Source organism: Protomyctophum bolini (assembly GCF_963924005.1).
Source record: "Protomyctophum bolini genome assembly, chromosome: 16".
Classification (NCBI taxonomy): domain Eukaryota; kingdom Metazoa; phylum Chordata; class Actinopteri; order Myctophiformes; family Myctophidae; genus Protomyctophum; species Protomyctophum bolini.
The window spans coordinates 37,190,036-37,203,878 of NC_137877.1; the positions used below are offsets into that span (position 1 = coordinate 37,190,036).

At 43.9% G+C, this 13,843-nt stretch overlaps 1 protein-coding gene across 1 annotated transcript in view; it reads left to right on the forward strand.

The window, feature by feature from the left end:
• The first annotated feature begins 1,183 nt into the window (after window positions 1-1,183).
• The window catches only part of ints6 (integrator complex subunit 6), a 36,628-nt gene continuing 23,968 nt past the window's right edge, over window positions 1,184-13,843 (forward strand). The window contains exons 1-5 of the mRNA XM_080786606.1: window positions 1,184-1,706; window positions 1,899-1,976; window positions 2,506-2,655; window positions 8,444-8,533; window positions 11,266-11,449. Coding sequence (XP_080642732.1) covers window positions 1,596-1,706; window positions 1,899-1,976; window positions 2,506-2,655; window positions 8,444-8,533; window positions 11,266-11,449 — 613 coding nt within the window. The 5' untranslated portion in view covers window positions 1,184-1,595. The remainder of the gene's footprint in view (window positions 1,707-1,898; window positions 1,977-2,505; window positions 2,656-8,443; window positions 8,534-11,265; window positions 11,450-13,843) is intronic.

Below are 13,843 nucleotides of genomic sequence, written 5' to 3' on the forward strand. Positions count from 1 at the left end.
TGGTAATAACGCTATGGACCAGACTACTAGTCACCAGAGCTAATTTGGTGTCATGGAGCAAAATTATGAACTGGGCTGTGGCTCTGCTGTGTGATGTCATTTTTTTAAAATAAACCATTTGGATTGACTTGGATGAAGTCGACCTTATATGTTTTTTAAACCATCATAACTTCTGAAATCAGTGAAATCATGTATTCACAGAATGATTCAGAATGCACGTTTTGTCGAGGTTGAAAATGTTATCAATAAGGTGTGTGCGTGCGCGCGCGTGCGTCGTGCACATGAGATCATTAGATCAATGCTTTGCAGAGATGAAAATGCTAACAACCTAACGCGAGGGAGGCTGCATTATGGCGCTGGGGATGTTTAGTTTACAATACACATTCTGATGATGACCACTCATCACTGTCATCAGAATATGGATTGTAAACAGAATCATTATCTTTACCTGCAGATCAAACGCCAAGTGTGAATTATGACTCCATATAGGATTAATCGAGCATATAATGATTGTTTGGAATGTATTTCTAACGTCGCCGTCGGTTTAATAATTTGTCTTATGTTCTTCAGGCCCCATATTTGTTGTTGTTCAATGGCTGCCTCAGCCTCACACTCTACACACAGTGACAGTATAGCATACGCCCGTCCGTGCATAAGAATGCTGACTATTATGCAATCATCACTTCCAATAAACATTGTAGTTGTTTGGACTTGCTCCAGGGATGCGCGTCATCATTGCATGATTCTTCAACAACAACAACAACCACCAAGCAACACATATAAATGCGTCTCCTTCTTGAGAAGATATATATTTCCTCCTTACATCCCTAGCCTTTCAAAGCCAAGAAAGTGCTATGCGCACAAGGACCCGGCCGGGAGGGAGGGAAAAATAATAATAATAGGCGATCTACAAGCTCACAACGCCTTGCCCGGGCCACGCGCTGTGAGCTTGCAGATCGGCTACTTTCGGCGCGCGGCACCGGCGCGCAACCGACGAAAGCTCCTATAACCGCCACCATCCTTATTTGGATATGGTAATTCGTCCCCCCTTCCACGCCGACCTATCAGGCGACGAGGCCGCGGCCCCACGTGACCAATGACGGCGCGTCGGGGAGGCGGGGCCGTGCGCGAGGCTGAGGTTAAAAGCCCAGTGGACGAGCCGTCGCGTTGAGTGTAGGGAGAAGCAGGGACACCACTGTGAGAGGGGAACTTTGTTCCCATCAAAACTTAAGAAATATTGGCAACATAGCGTCAAAATTACCAAAAAATCCCTCGTAAACAATAACCTGCCCCCTAGGGTTTGAGGTTTTAGACTCGAGCTGACGCAGGAAGGGCAGAAATACTCACTATTCTTGACAACTTTTTTTTTTTTAACGAAAGAAGAATGTGTGAGACAGGCAGTTAGCCTAGGCTAGCTTATAGCTTTAGCTTTGAGAGAGAGAGAGAGAGAGAGGAGGAGGTGGTGGTGGTGGTGGTGGTGGTGATACACACAGGGCGGCAGGAGAACAAAAGATTTTTTTTTCTTTCCTTTTTTGCGTTTTGGTGGCCGGTTGCACTGACACCAAGTCCATGCAGAACGTGTCATCACCATCACAATGCCCGTTTTACTTTTTCTGATAGACACGTCCGCTTCAATGAACCAGCGCACCCATCTGGGCACTACCTATCTGGACATAGCAAAAGGCGCTGTTGAGACTTTTATGAAGGTACTGTATTAACCACGGACTGGGGGTGGAGGGGGGTACAAATTGATTTGGGGGGAGATCCCCAAGTTGTGGGATGATGATGATGGCCGGTTCAGATCAATCGTTGTTGACCGTTGCAGGCTCGCCTTGTCAAAACAGGGGGAAAAATGCTCTCGATAACCCGTCAATATTAATGCTTTACTATTTCCACAGCTCAGAGGGAGAGATCCGGCTAGCCGAGGCGACCGGTATATGTTGGTAAATTTTGAGGACGTCCCAGTCGGGATAAAGGTAGAGATTTTTTCGTTATTTTTCGGGGTCATGTCCAGCATTAACAGCTTTAGATTGTCCTTCCCCATCGTTCCACCACGTTGTGTCGATCACTGCATCAATTGTATGGAGAGAAAATCTTCAGGAGGAGCTTTCATACCCCCCTTTTAAAACATGGCCGACATTTTGTTTCAATGTGAGCAGCAAGGAACTCTGGGTGATATTTATACAGAGAGGAGGTGATGTCTGGGCTAGGAGGGAGGGAGGGGGGGGGGGGGGGGTGTAACTCAACTGACTAGCCCACTTTAGTTGTTTAGACACATTTGTCACTTATGTCTCATAGCGACTTTGACAGTGTTATCTGTTAACGTTATAGTACAGCTGCTATAGGCGGACTAAAGAATGTGGGCTTGGCTTTAGTGCTGTCAAGTTGTTGTGTTGAGGAAGTGACCTATATAAATGTTTTATCAACATGTTTGACATCTGTTTTCAATAACAACAAATTATGCTCATATTTTGTTATTTCTTTCCCCCCCCCCTCCCCCTAAAGGCTGGATGGAAAGAGAGCCATGCCACATTTATGACAGAATTGAGGAACCTTCAAGCAACCGGACTAACGACAATTGGCCAGTCCTTGAGGACGGCTTTTGATTTACTCAATCTCAATAGATTAGTGACTGGGATAGACAACTATGGACAGGTATGTAGTCATTTAGGCAGAGAGGAGACTAGAGTAAACGATGCCACAACTCAACTGCAGTTCCCCCTTCCAGTGTCCCCCCCAGTCTTACAAGCATCAAACACCTGCACCTGACAACATCACCCCGCACTCCTCAAAAAGTCACCCGAGTTCATTAAACAGACCTCATATGTGACAGCATAATGTCAAAGATCGAATAACCCCCCCCCCCATTTCCACACATGAACGGCCTTTTATTGATTACTTGGCATTGATTTAATGATCTTTCTTTTGCTGCATATGTTTGTTTTTTACCTTTAAAAAAAACCCCAAACTCAAATAAGTTTATAAATGGGACTAAATATGATAGTCAAGATTGATTTCTTGAATATTATCTTAATAAGTAGTAGTAGTAGTATCTTAACAGTAGAGGTACAGTCAAAGGTTGTGCTAAAGGCTTAACACAAAAAAAGCACCAGGGGGCTTCCATTATTCCATTGTACTAAAAATAAGAGAGAGAAAAAAAAATAATACTAATTATAGTGCATGAATTAACATTTGTATTGACTTAACTTCAATACAATATTTTGGATAGTATAGTGTGGACCAGAGCAATGGAGTATGACAGAGTTACGACATTGAGTGGGCAGAAAACAGCCTGGTCACGTGGTTCATGTACTCCCGTGAGCCCATAGACTGCAATGCATTCTGTAAACTTCCGCTTGTCCCTTTTCCAATAGAAGTCTATGTAGAAGAGCCTGGCCCCATGAAGTGAACGGAGTTGTGTCTCCGTCTTACTCTCTGGCTCTGGTGTGACCAACATAGTACATTTTCAAAGAAGAACCTCTGCTCATATGACATACATTATTATTATGACAGCCTGTCCTTAATGGTATTCTCTTTGTCGATGAGAGGTTTCATATTGTCATGGCAGTTGAATGACGACACCAAGAAAGTAGAATTTGATACTTGTGCAAAATATTTCTGTTTGGGACAGTGTGTGACTGTGTCTGTGTGCATGGAGACTGGGAGTTTCACACAGGCCATTGAATCATTCTTTTCAGATGCGTGATCATTCAAAAACATTCAGACATTCAGGGGCGTACAGTGCAGGATCTATACCCAAATGTTAGGAAAATCACAAAGCATTGTTTCCCCGAGGAGAAAAAAAAGAGGCTTTGAGATGGAGAGGGCAGCTGTGAGACCGGAATATTTTAATGTCAAAGCACAAGACGAGGATATAAAAACAGTGTGGCAAAATCTGGGATCTTCAGCCCCGTTACAGTGCCCCCCGTTTCACAACACTGTCCATGCTAAATCGTTGTATAATGACTTGGTCACATGATTTGTCAGTTTAATCCAGCCTAGCTTTGCTTGCCTCTGATTGTTTTGCTACTGGTGAGAACATGAGACGATGATAACCCACTTAGAGTGAGATTAAGGTGATATTGTTTTAGACTCCCGCTCTTTTTCTGTAATCCACTTGCATTCAAGCATTTATCTAATGCCACGGAGTGGGTGGACCTAGACCTATATTATAAGCATAGGCATTCTCTGCCGTGCCTCTATGCCTTGCTGTGGTTAATATGAAGTATTTCAAAGTCTGTACTCTGTGCCCAGTTTATTTCTTTCTATTTAGTCGTGTTGTCTTGTTTTCGGGGGGGGGGGGGGGGGGGACACGACGACGACAAAGGGAAGATTCCCTTCTGTGGAGAGGGTAATGCATACATACAGTGTGAATAATGTATGCCCAACACACTACTCTGAGGGAGTTTGAATGGCAGCTACCGCCATGTGAGGTAGACAAATCTAAGCGGTACTTAGTTTGGATAAGGATAAGCATACATTTAAACACTGGCTGCACAGGCCTCTTTTTGGATCTAAGAATACACATAATATGTTCCTGCAGTCTCAATCTCCCTGCACCGTTGTTGTTTGTTTTTGATAGGCTAATGTTTTTAGTCCAGGGATACTGTTGTCTGTTGCCTAGGAGCTCTTAACTATTATTATGAGTGTAATTCAGTGTCCAGTCGCTGTCTCATACAGGATTTAAATGAATGCCAGATTATTTTTTATTTTATACATTTTTTGTCTGACAAGATAGTTGAGGCTGAGAACATTTCAAATGTCAATATAAGCACAAAGGGCATCTTTTAAAAACGTTAGGAAATTCATTTTGAATGAGTACTACTGTACTGTATACTCACCCAGATGCACTCTGATGAGTGCATTGAATGCCGTTTACTTTTGGGAAGAAGCCTCCTCAGTTTCTCCTGGAGGTCTCCTTGCCCTTTTTTTTCCCATTAAACATTCCTAGCATTGTCTTCACCGAGCGTGTAAAGTTGAAAGGATTAGCACCTGGAAAAAAGTGCAAGTTTTAAACTGATGAGATCTGCCGTCTAGACTCTAGAGTGCTCGGAGCCGGTAGTTGGCTATAGGTGCTCTTTTTGACATGTCACTCAGTACTTGACATGTCTACAGTGCTCAGTGTTTTACAAGTCTTCTTTGACTGGAGTACTCTGTGTTTACATATTGTCTGACAGAGTGACAGAGGGTTTTCAATCATCTCTGTGCTGTTTTCAGATGTATTGGATGTGGTTAGACCTATGGTGGCTGCTGCTGTTTTGTTTCCATCAACTAGTTTGAAATCCAAGCTTAAGCAATACAGCGGGTGAATATAACGATGATCCTGCTCGGGGCATTCAAAAGGCTCTGTATGTTAACGTGTTTATATATTCTAGGCTCCCTTTGATCCCAAGGGAGGGTTTTTCGGCGGTTTTTACATGAACCATTATGCCGTTCACATGGATAGCCTTTATTTAATCACTTGGCATTGATTTAATGATCCTCCTTTTGCATAATGTAATGGAACTTTGAATAGTTTGAGTTTCAACTCAAACTATTTCGATGCTGTGACTATTAAAGGATAATGACTGTCAAGACTACTAATGATAATGTGTGAAGTAGCCTTTTAAGTTCAATAAATGCTTATAGTGGCTAACTTATTCCATTTTGAAAGGAGACCCTCCATGTTTTTCAACTTGAAAAATGGGATTGGCACTAAAACCGGATTCTAACCATGGGCAGTGTTTCCAGAAAGAAAGTGTTGCTATGGAAAGCCACAAAGCATCCTGGTCTATTTAGAACCATATATATATACACACCGGTATATGCATTTAGGGAGAGGACAAGAGTGGAGGGAAGAGAGGGAACTGTCTCTGTAGAGAACACAGACATTGGAGGTTTGTTATTATTCTCCATGGTGGTGAAGAGCCCTCCAAGGTTGCCAGGCGTCTGAAACGGCTCTCTTTAAGAGATGAAGAGGGGGTGGTGTGTGTTGGGAGGAGTGTAGAGAGCAGCCAGTGGGTAATCCTCGATGGTCACGTCGAGGAGCAATGAAAGATGTCAAGTGAAAAGGGAGGTTGTGCATTCAAATGGAGGCTGAATTCACAAACATGTCAGCCAAGGTGACAGACAGGAGACCAGTGGATCTCCAGAAATCCGTCGTTGTGCTGGCACAGTGTTTCTCAAACTACTACAGGGGGGGGGGGGGGTATGTGGGAGAAAGCGGATGGAAGGATGTATATTTACTGTTAATGTTGGCGATAAAGCATTGATAAATATATTTGTTTTTAGTTTTTTCCAAAAATTATGTTTTAGCAAATTCAACATGTATACAAGGCAGAACGAGGGCGGAACAAGGTAGAAAGAGCCTGCTGTTTGGTCAGTCAGGGACCAATGAGAAGGTGGTGAATTGCAACTCTTCTTGACTCCATTTCTTTGTAATGTTATATTCTTCATAATATAGCCATTAGTTGTGGAGCATATGGATATTCCGTGCGAATTCGTCTAAAAGTGCCACATTTTGAACAGCTGTAGTAGCCCAGGGCATCCTCTATTGATTTTAGCTAGGGCGCCCGAGCCCGGCGACCTTCGGGGTCGCCACAGCGGCCAAAAAGCCACTCGCCCCAAATGTGCCCGAATGTACTACTGACCTTGGTTTTTAGCCCAAGTCGTGTGGGCCTGCGCCACTCGCTCCCCGTCTGAAAAGGACCCTTTTTTTTAAAGGGGAAGCCAAAACGAAAGTGGGTCCAACACAAGCCCCCAGTGAGGCTCTCCAACGTTGAAGCACTCTGCCCTACTGGTCAGAGGAGGGACTGCGTCATAAACCCGTGGGTTTATGACGAGGAAACCCCGTGCATTTGGGCTTTAACATTGAGCGCCCGTTTGCACTTCCGCATTTTGGACACCAAATTTCGCAACGTGTCCATTGCGACACCCGCGGTATGTGTTTGACTCTACGAAGTGAAAGGTTTGACTTCTGACATGGTATACCCTTCATGCTACACTGACGTTTATACTCACAAGTTATTCAGACGGCGAGCTTATAAATCCCCTCGGAGGTCCCCGCCCCCCCGCCCCCGGGGCTGATACACATTGAGATGAATCACTGCTTGGGATTCATTACATCAATAGGAAATGCTGATGTCATGAAATATGGCATCGTCTGGGAAGAAAGGGAGGCGTTCCAATTCCAAAGATGCTTTAGCTAATGCGCTGCGCCCCAGTGTTGGAGAATGGGGAGTGATGGTGGCAGTGAGATACTCCCTCCAGACACTTGCACATACCTTTTGTTATTGAAGAGGTGTTGATGTAGTCAGTGTTGCACTCTCCCTCTAGAGTCTACTCTAGACTATACTCTTTTCTATTTGTGATTGCCTTTAGCTAGGGCTATTCTCTCTCTCTCTCTCGTTTGAAATGGATAGCCTATGAGTTATCTATATGATACTTAATCTGCACTCGTTATTTTTACTTCAGACATTCAACGGTTTTACAAACATGATATGGCCATTTTAAATATTTCTCTGGCAAAGACATGAGTGTATAGACGACGTTACCGGTTTGACGCTTTGATATCAAGATCTGTATGCATTTTGAATCACTTTTAATCACATTTACCGGTAATCACTTCTTTGTGCTATGACATTTCTAACGTTTTTTGACAACAATACATGGCAAATGTACCATTTGACATGTATGTATGCCATGTGTATATATATATAATAATAATAATAATAATACAACTTTATTTGTATAGCACCTTTCATGACATGAAATGCAATTTCAAAGTGCTTCACAGAGCAATGGAGAAAGAAAAAAAAATAATAGCAGTAATGCAATACAGTGAGGACGAAAAAAAAGTCCAATTAAAGATCAATTAAAAGCAAGAGTGTAGAAATGTCTACAGAGGCTGCCTGTCTCTGCACTTTTAGCACTTTTATCCAAAGCGCTTTACATAGATTGTGCAGTCTATAAAGAGTTCTGGTTCTTTTTTTTTTTTTCACTTAATTTTTATTGAAGGAAGAACAGACACAAACAAAAACAACTAACAAGACAATACGGGAAAGAAAAAGAAAAGAAAAAGGACAAAAAGTAAAAGAAAAAAAGGCTGCATTTTTCATATTACAATAAACATTCAATGAAATTCTATTGCAATATCACTAGGCTGAGAGAAGAGATTCCACTTTTCCCATTTTTTTTATAGAATTTATCCTCTTGTATAGTCTCAGTATGAATGTTAGTTTTTCCATAGAATACAGTTCCTCAATAATGTCCATCCATTGATCTTTCATTGGTGGGTCCTGTTGGCACCAGCGTCGTGTGATTGCTTTTTTACTTGATGCTAAGAGGATCTTGATTAAATATTTATCATGTAAGAGTTCTGGTTCTATTCATTAACCTTGTGTATCTCCCTCTCTCTCTCCCTGTTCCTCCCCCCCCCCTCCCCTCCCCCCCCAACCAATCACAGGGCAGGAATCCCTTCTTCCTCGAGCCGGCCATCATCATCGCCATCACCGACGGCAACAAGCTAACCAGTACTGGCGGCGTGCAGGACGAGGTCAGCCATGGTTTCCGTGGAGACGGGGGTCACAGGCCATCAGGAGGGCTTCCTGGTTGGTCTGGTTGACTACTCTGGATCCCTGTGTCCGCTGATAATAACACAAACACCACGTTAACGTTAACCCCCCCTTTTGGTGTTTTTAAACCATGTCGTTATACTTTAGCTTTTGAAAAATAGCAGATCTATACAAGCTCGTCGAGCTATACGAGCTTGTAGATCTGCTATTTTTGAAAAATCGTGAATTACATATTTTTTGAGATACAGATAATTCTAGGGGGTCCTTTGACATGGAATAGTTTGAGAAAACCACTGACGGAAACGGAGGTTTATCAGAAAACTGTCGTGATTTCGAAGACATTAAGTGGAATCGTCCTCTGGTCTAAATGGGGTTAACCTTAATTAAACACAAGCATCCACCACTCCCCCGACAGTGTTGATTTTGGCAGCAAATTTAGATTTTAGTTTTTTTTTAATAGTTTTCATTTAGTTTTAGTCACCTGGAATGTTTTATCGTTAGTCTAGTTTTTGTCGAATAATATAGGATTGTCTTTAGTCGACTAAAATTTATTTTAGCGGGCCTTGATGCATCCTAGCACATCATCTTTGCTCAATATACAGTCATAGAGGCATGACGTAAGTTAGCGGGACTATTAATTAAGACCATCGTAGAAATGGTGTAGACCAGGGGTCTTCCCAAACCTTTTCATGACAATGACCCCCAAAATGATACTCATCAGCCTAGCAGGGACCCCCCATTTGAAAATGGGACCCCCATAAGAGCAGAGATTTACAGCTCTAGCAGTGATTTTCAACCATCACTTCCTTTCCAAAACCCTCCCGGTTTGACCTGAATTAGGCTACGGTCCCCCATTTAATGGCAATTCTATCTTTTGAGAACCCAATGTACACATTGTAAAATCAAAGTTAATTTAACTCTTGAGAGTGTACAAATGTACACTCTTGAGTTAATAAGGGTCCATTTGGTTCCCAAACCCAACTATCATTTATCTGGGAACCCCCTGGAACTCCCTCAAGGACCCCTAGTGGTCCCGGGACCCCACTTTGGGACATGTAGACATTACAGGACAAAGATCACAGAAACAGTCAGGAACGAGAACATATCCACTGGTTTAAAACCAAGACAGACTGATGTACAAAAGAGTTATTTAGTCTGTTGATGATTTCTACTTCTGCCACCCACACAAACGGAAAAACATCCAGATCGCTTTATCTCTCTCTCTCTCTCTCTCTCTCTCTCTCTCTCTCTCTCTCTCTCTCTGCTCCCCCGGACACTGCGTCGAGGCTGCCAGCAAGCCATAATATATAGTATTGTAGTTTTGATAACTTGAGAAGCTTATGTTTCACACACCATCGAACACTAAATGACCAAAGCCATAATTGTACACGCTTTAATTGTAGAGCAGCAGTGAATGAGCCTGTGGTGTGTGTGTGTGTGTGTTCTGAGCAGGAACCAGGGAATCCACTGCCATTGGCATTTTAGTGTGGAAGAGTCACTGAGCCATGTCCGGGTTTCCTGTAACAAAATAATGAAGACTTTCTATTTAGGCTTGTGTGAGAAAGTGTAGACATTTTATTGCTTGTGTTTTTGTGCCGCATGAGTGAGAAGAGCGGCATTTATGGTCATCTAATCTTAACCAGTGGTTTTCAACTATTTTCATATCAAGGACCGTTAACGCGTCCATTTGGTTTCATTTTACGCTCAAGAGTTAAAGATCTATAAGTTCTATATAACCCCTTTTAGTAAGCTTTATGTTATACTTTAGCTATTGAAAAATAGCAGATCTACAAGCTCAAGTACGAGCTTGTAGGTCTGCTATTTTTGAAAAATCGAGGAATTGTGATGCAAATCTTTGAATATATTTTCTTTCAGAACGTTTTCTGAAAGAAAACAAATCTTTGCTTCTGGGGGGTCCCTGGAACTACATATTTTCAGATGGGGGGTCGACGGCTGATTACATATAATCGTTTGGGTCCTTGAAATGAAATATTGAGCACCATTGATATAGAAACATGATGTTTTTCAGAAAATTGTCATGATTTAGAAGGCATTTATTTTATTTCCGACGTCGGGCCTAAATGGGTATGACTAACGTTCATCCGTTGAAATCGGCACTGCGGAATGAATTCATACAGTTGACCTAACAACCTATGACAAAGGTTAAATATTTACTGCCTCTGCCAACGTGCTAAAAAAGATATTTACACACACTCACCCTCACCTCATCCCCCATGTCGCTACTGTAGATCAGTGGTTCTCGAAGTTGGGTCCGGGGACCCCCAGGGGTCCTTGAGGTAGTTCCAGGGGGTCCCCAGATAAATGATTAGTTTGGAACCAAATGGACCCTTATATGGGTCTGTAACTCTGAGTGTTCTATTTGTACACTCTCAGTTAAATTAACATTTTGATTTTACAATATAAATCGGGGTCTCGGAGATAGAAATGCCATTAAATGGGGGGTCCGTCCGTAGCCTGTTATATACCAAACTGGGGGGGGGGTCCTTGAAAATCCCTGCTAGAGCTGGGAAAATGTTCTCTTATGTGGGGGGGGGGTCCTTGGCATATATTTTCAAATGGGGGGGAGGGTCCGCAGGCTAATGAGTGTCATTTTGGGGGTCCTTGACATATATATATATTTAGAGTCCCTAAAAGTAGCTCATAGATTGTTGTGTGATTTACGCTGGGATCTTCCTTCCACCCCTCCTTCCAGCTGCACCTGCCCCTGACCACGCCGCTGCCCGGCAGCGAGCTGACCAAGGAGCCCTTCCGCTGGGACCAGCGCCTGTTCTCCCTCGTCCTGCGCATCCCCGGACACGCCTCGGTGGAGCCCGAGCCCCTGGGCGGCGTCCCGCCCGACGACTCTGCCATCACGCCCATGTGCGAGGTCACCGGAGGTAGGCTTCTTTCAGGGAGAGAGAGAAGATTGGGGGGGGGGGCAGGGGGGCAAATCGGGCAGAATTTGCTGGGACGGTGCATACGCATCAAAAGTGGCGGGTTGGCTGGGACGGTGCATACGAGCCGGGCGAAACTATTACTTGCGCGCTCTGCTTGCGCAAGTAATAAACCAATGGTTCTCTCAATCAGCGTCATCAGGTGCTAGGTTTTCCTATAGTCTCAACAGGGTTCCTAGACTTGTTGAACGTGTTGATCCAAAATAAATCCCCTAAACCAGTGGTTCCCAATCTTCTCGGGCCCATGACCCCAAAGCGGAAGTGAGATATTAACCCGGGACCCAAAACTAGTGAAAATTGCCGATGTACAAGCTCACAACGTGGTGCTTGTGAGCTTGTACATCGGCTATTTTCACTACGTCCTAAATATTTGTTCTAATTTCTTCGATTTGTCTTCATGACATTACTGAAAAAAAATCATTGGGTTTTGTAAGAAGTTTAGCTTTTTTGGGAATGTTTTTATTAATTTTTTTATGTTATGTTATGGAATAATAATCAAAAACCAAATGTAGGAAACAAAAAGTAAGTGGACCCATAACAACGTGTCCGCGACCCACAAATGGGTCCCGACCCAGTGATTTGGGAAAACGATGTCCTAAACCATCTCAGTTGAGTTTAGGTCGGGTTAGCCTCGGAAACCCAGGCGTTTTTATTTCAAGGGAGAAAAGTTAAAGTCTGGGTGCCGAGTCCACTTCAATTTGGCATACAGTAGCGCAAACGTCGATCACTCTCTGCTAATTTCTGATCGTCTGCACCTTTGTTAAATTGACACGCACGTACACACACGCTCTAATTAATTAGTCTCATGTCGCGCAGCTGCGTCTAGATTCTCCCGGCGGATCCTGCCAGGAGCTGCCTATGCCATAGACGGCATAGGTGGACCCCAGTCTAAGGTCGGGTTATCTGACGCGGGCGGCAGCACTCCATCACTCTCGCTTCTTGTTCCAATAGCCTATTAACCCATTCTGACCGGGAACCCATTTTGGTGCTAGCATCATGTTATGCTTTAGCTATTTAAAAATAGCAGATCTACAAGCTCATAGCGCGCCACCGAGTGGCGCGCTACGAGCTTGTAGGTCTGCTATTTTTGAAAAATCGAAGAACGACTGACATTTTTTTTTAAATCTGATCTCAGGTCAGAATGGGTTAATAGCCTGGAGGTGGTGTTTTGGAGTCATTGTCTCGATGTTCCCACTAAGCGCAAAAACCAGAAGGGATGGAAGGTCACTGCAGAACGCTGTGATCGCCATGCTGAATAAATCAACAAAGTGTCACAAGCAAAGCACAGTCCCCCGCAACATCACACATTAACCACCACGTCCTCCATGCTTCACGGTGGCACAACCACACATGAAAAGAAAACCACAGCTAGAAGGTCCTGGGTTCGATTCCCGCTGGGGACGATGTGGTAAATGGTAAATGGTGCATTTATATAGCGCCTTTATCCAAAGCGCTTTACATAGATTGTGCATTACATTCACCCATTCACACACCGATGGCAGCGGAAACCATGCAAGGCACCAACTAGCACATCGGGAGCAATTAGGGGTTCAGTGTCTTGCTCAAGGACACTTCGACAGTAACTCTGGGGGAGCCCGGGTTCAAACTGGCAACCTTGCGGTTCCCATCCAGGCACTCTACCCCTGAGCCACTGCCGCCCCCTGTGGGTGCTGGCGGCGTGTCCTCTCCTCCGCGTCATCAGTGCCCATACCCGAAGGCGGGGTTGGCGAAAGGGCCTTTCTGTGTGGAGTTTGAATGTTCTCCCCGTGTTCCCCTAGGGTAGGTACCCTCACAAAAAACATGCAGTAATCCTGGTCTCTAAACAGCCTCCCCCTGGCCAGCCGGGGCACCTGATGGAGGGGAAAGGAACGGGTTGGAATAAGGTGTTCCTTCCATGCACTACGTCCAACCAGGGAAACTCCCCCCTGTCAGGTGTAAAGGAGCAACTTGGACACTCATGCATGAAGGAAGCATGAGTTCAAGTCCGTTGCTCTCCCCAGGTTGGCGGAGGGTGTGTAGAGCCCAGGATCACATTAGATCATTGACACAGGGGTGAAAAATTGGTTACAAAATCGTGGGATAAAAAAAAGGAAAGAAAGATGGGAGGAATAAAAAAACCTCAAATTTGGACTGGTACAGCTTTCCACTGGTAATGTCCATTCCTCGTGTTTCTTCTCCCAATTGATTTTATTATTACTTGTCCTTGTCCTATATCTCATAAGTACGCTCTTCTGTGCTGCGATTATATACTATGAATGCCTGATTCACACAGTCTTCCTCTGAACAACCATTGAATAGTTCGGTGTCCGAACCTTTCACTCGTACTGTACTGTCTGC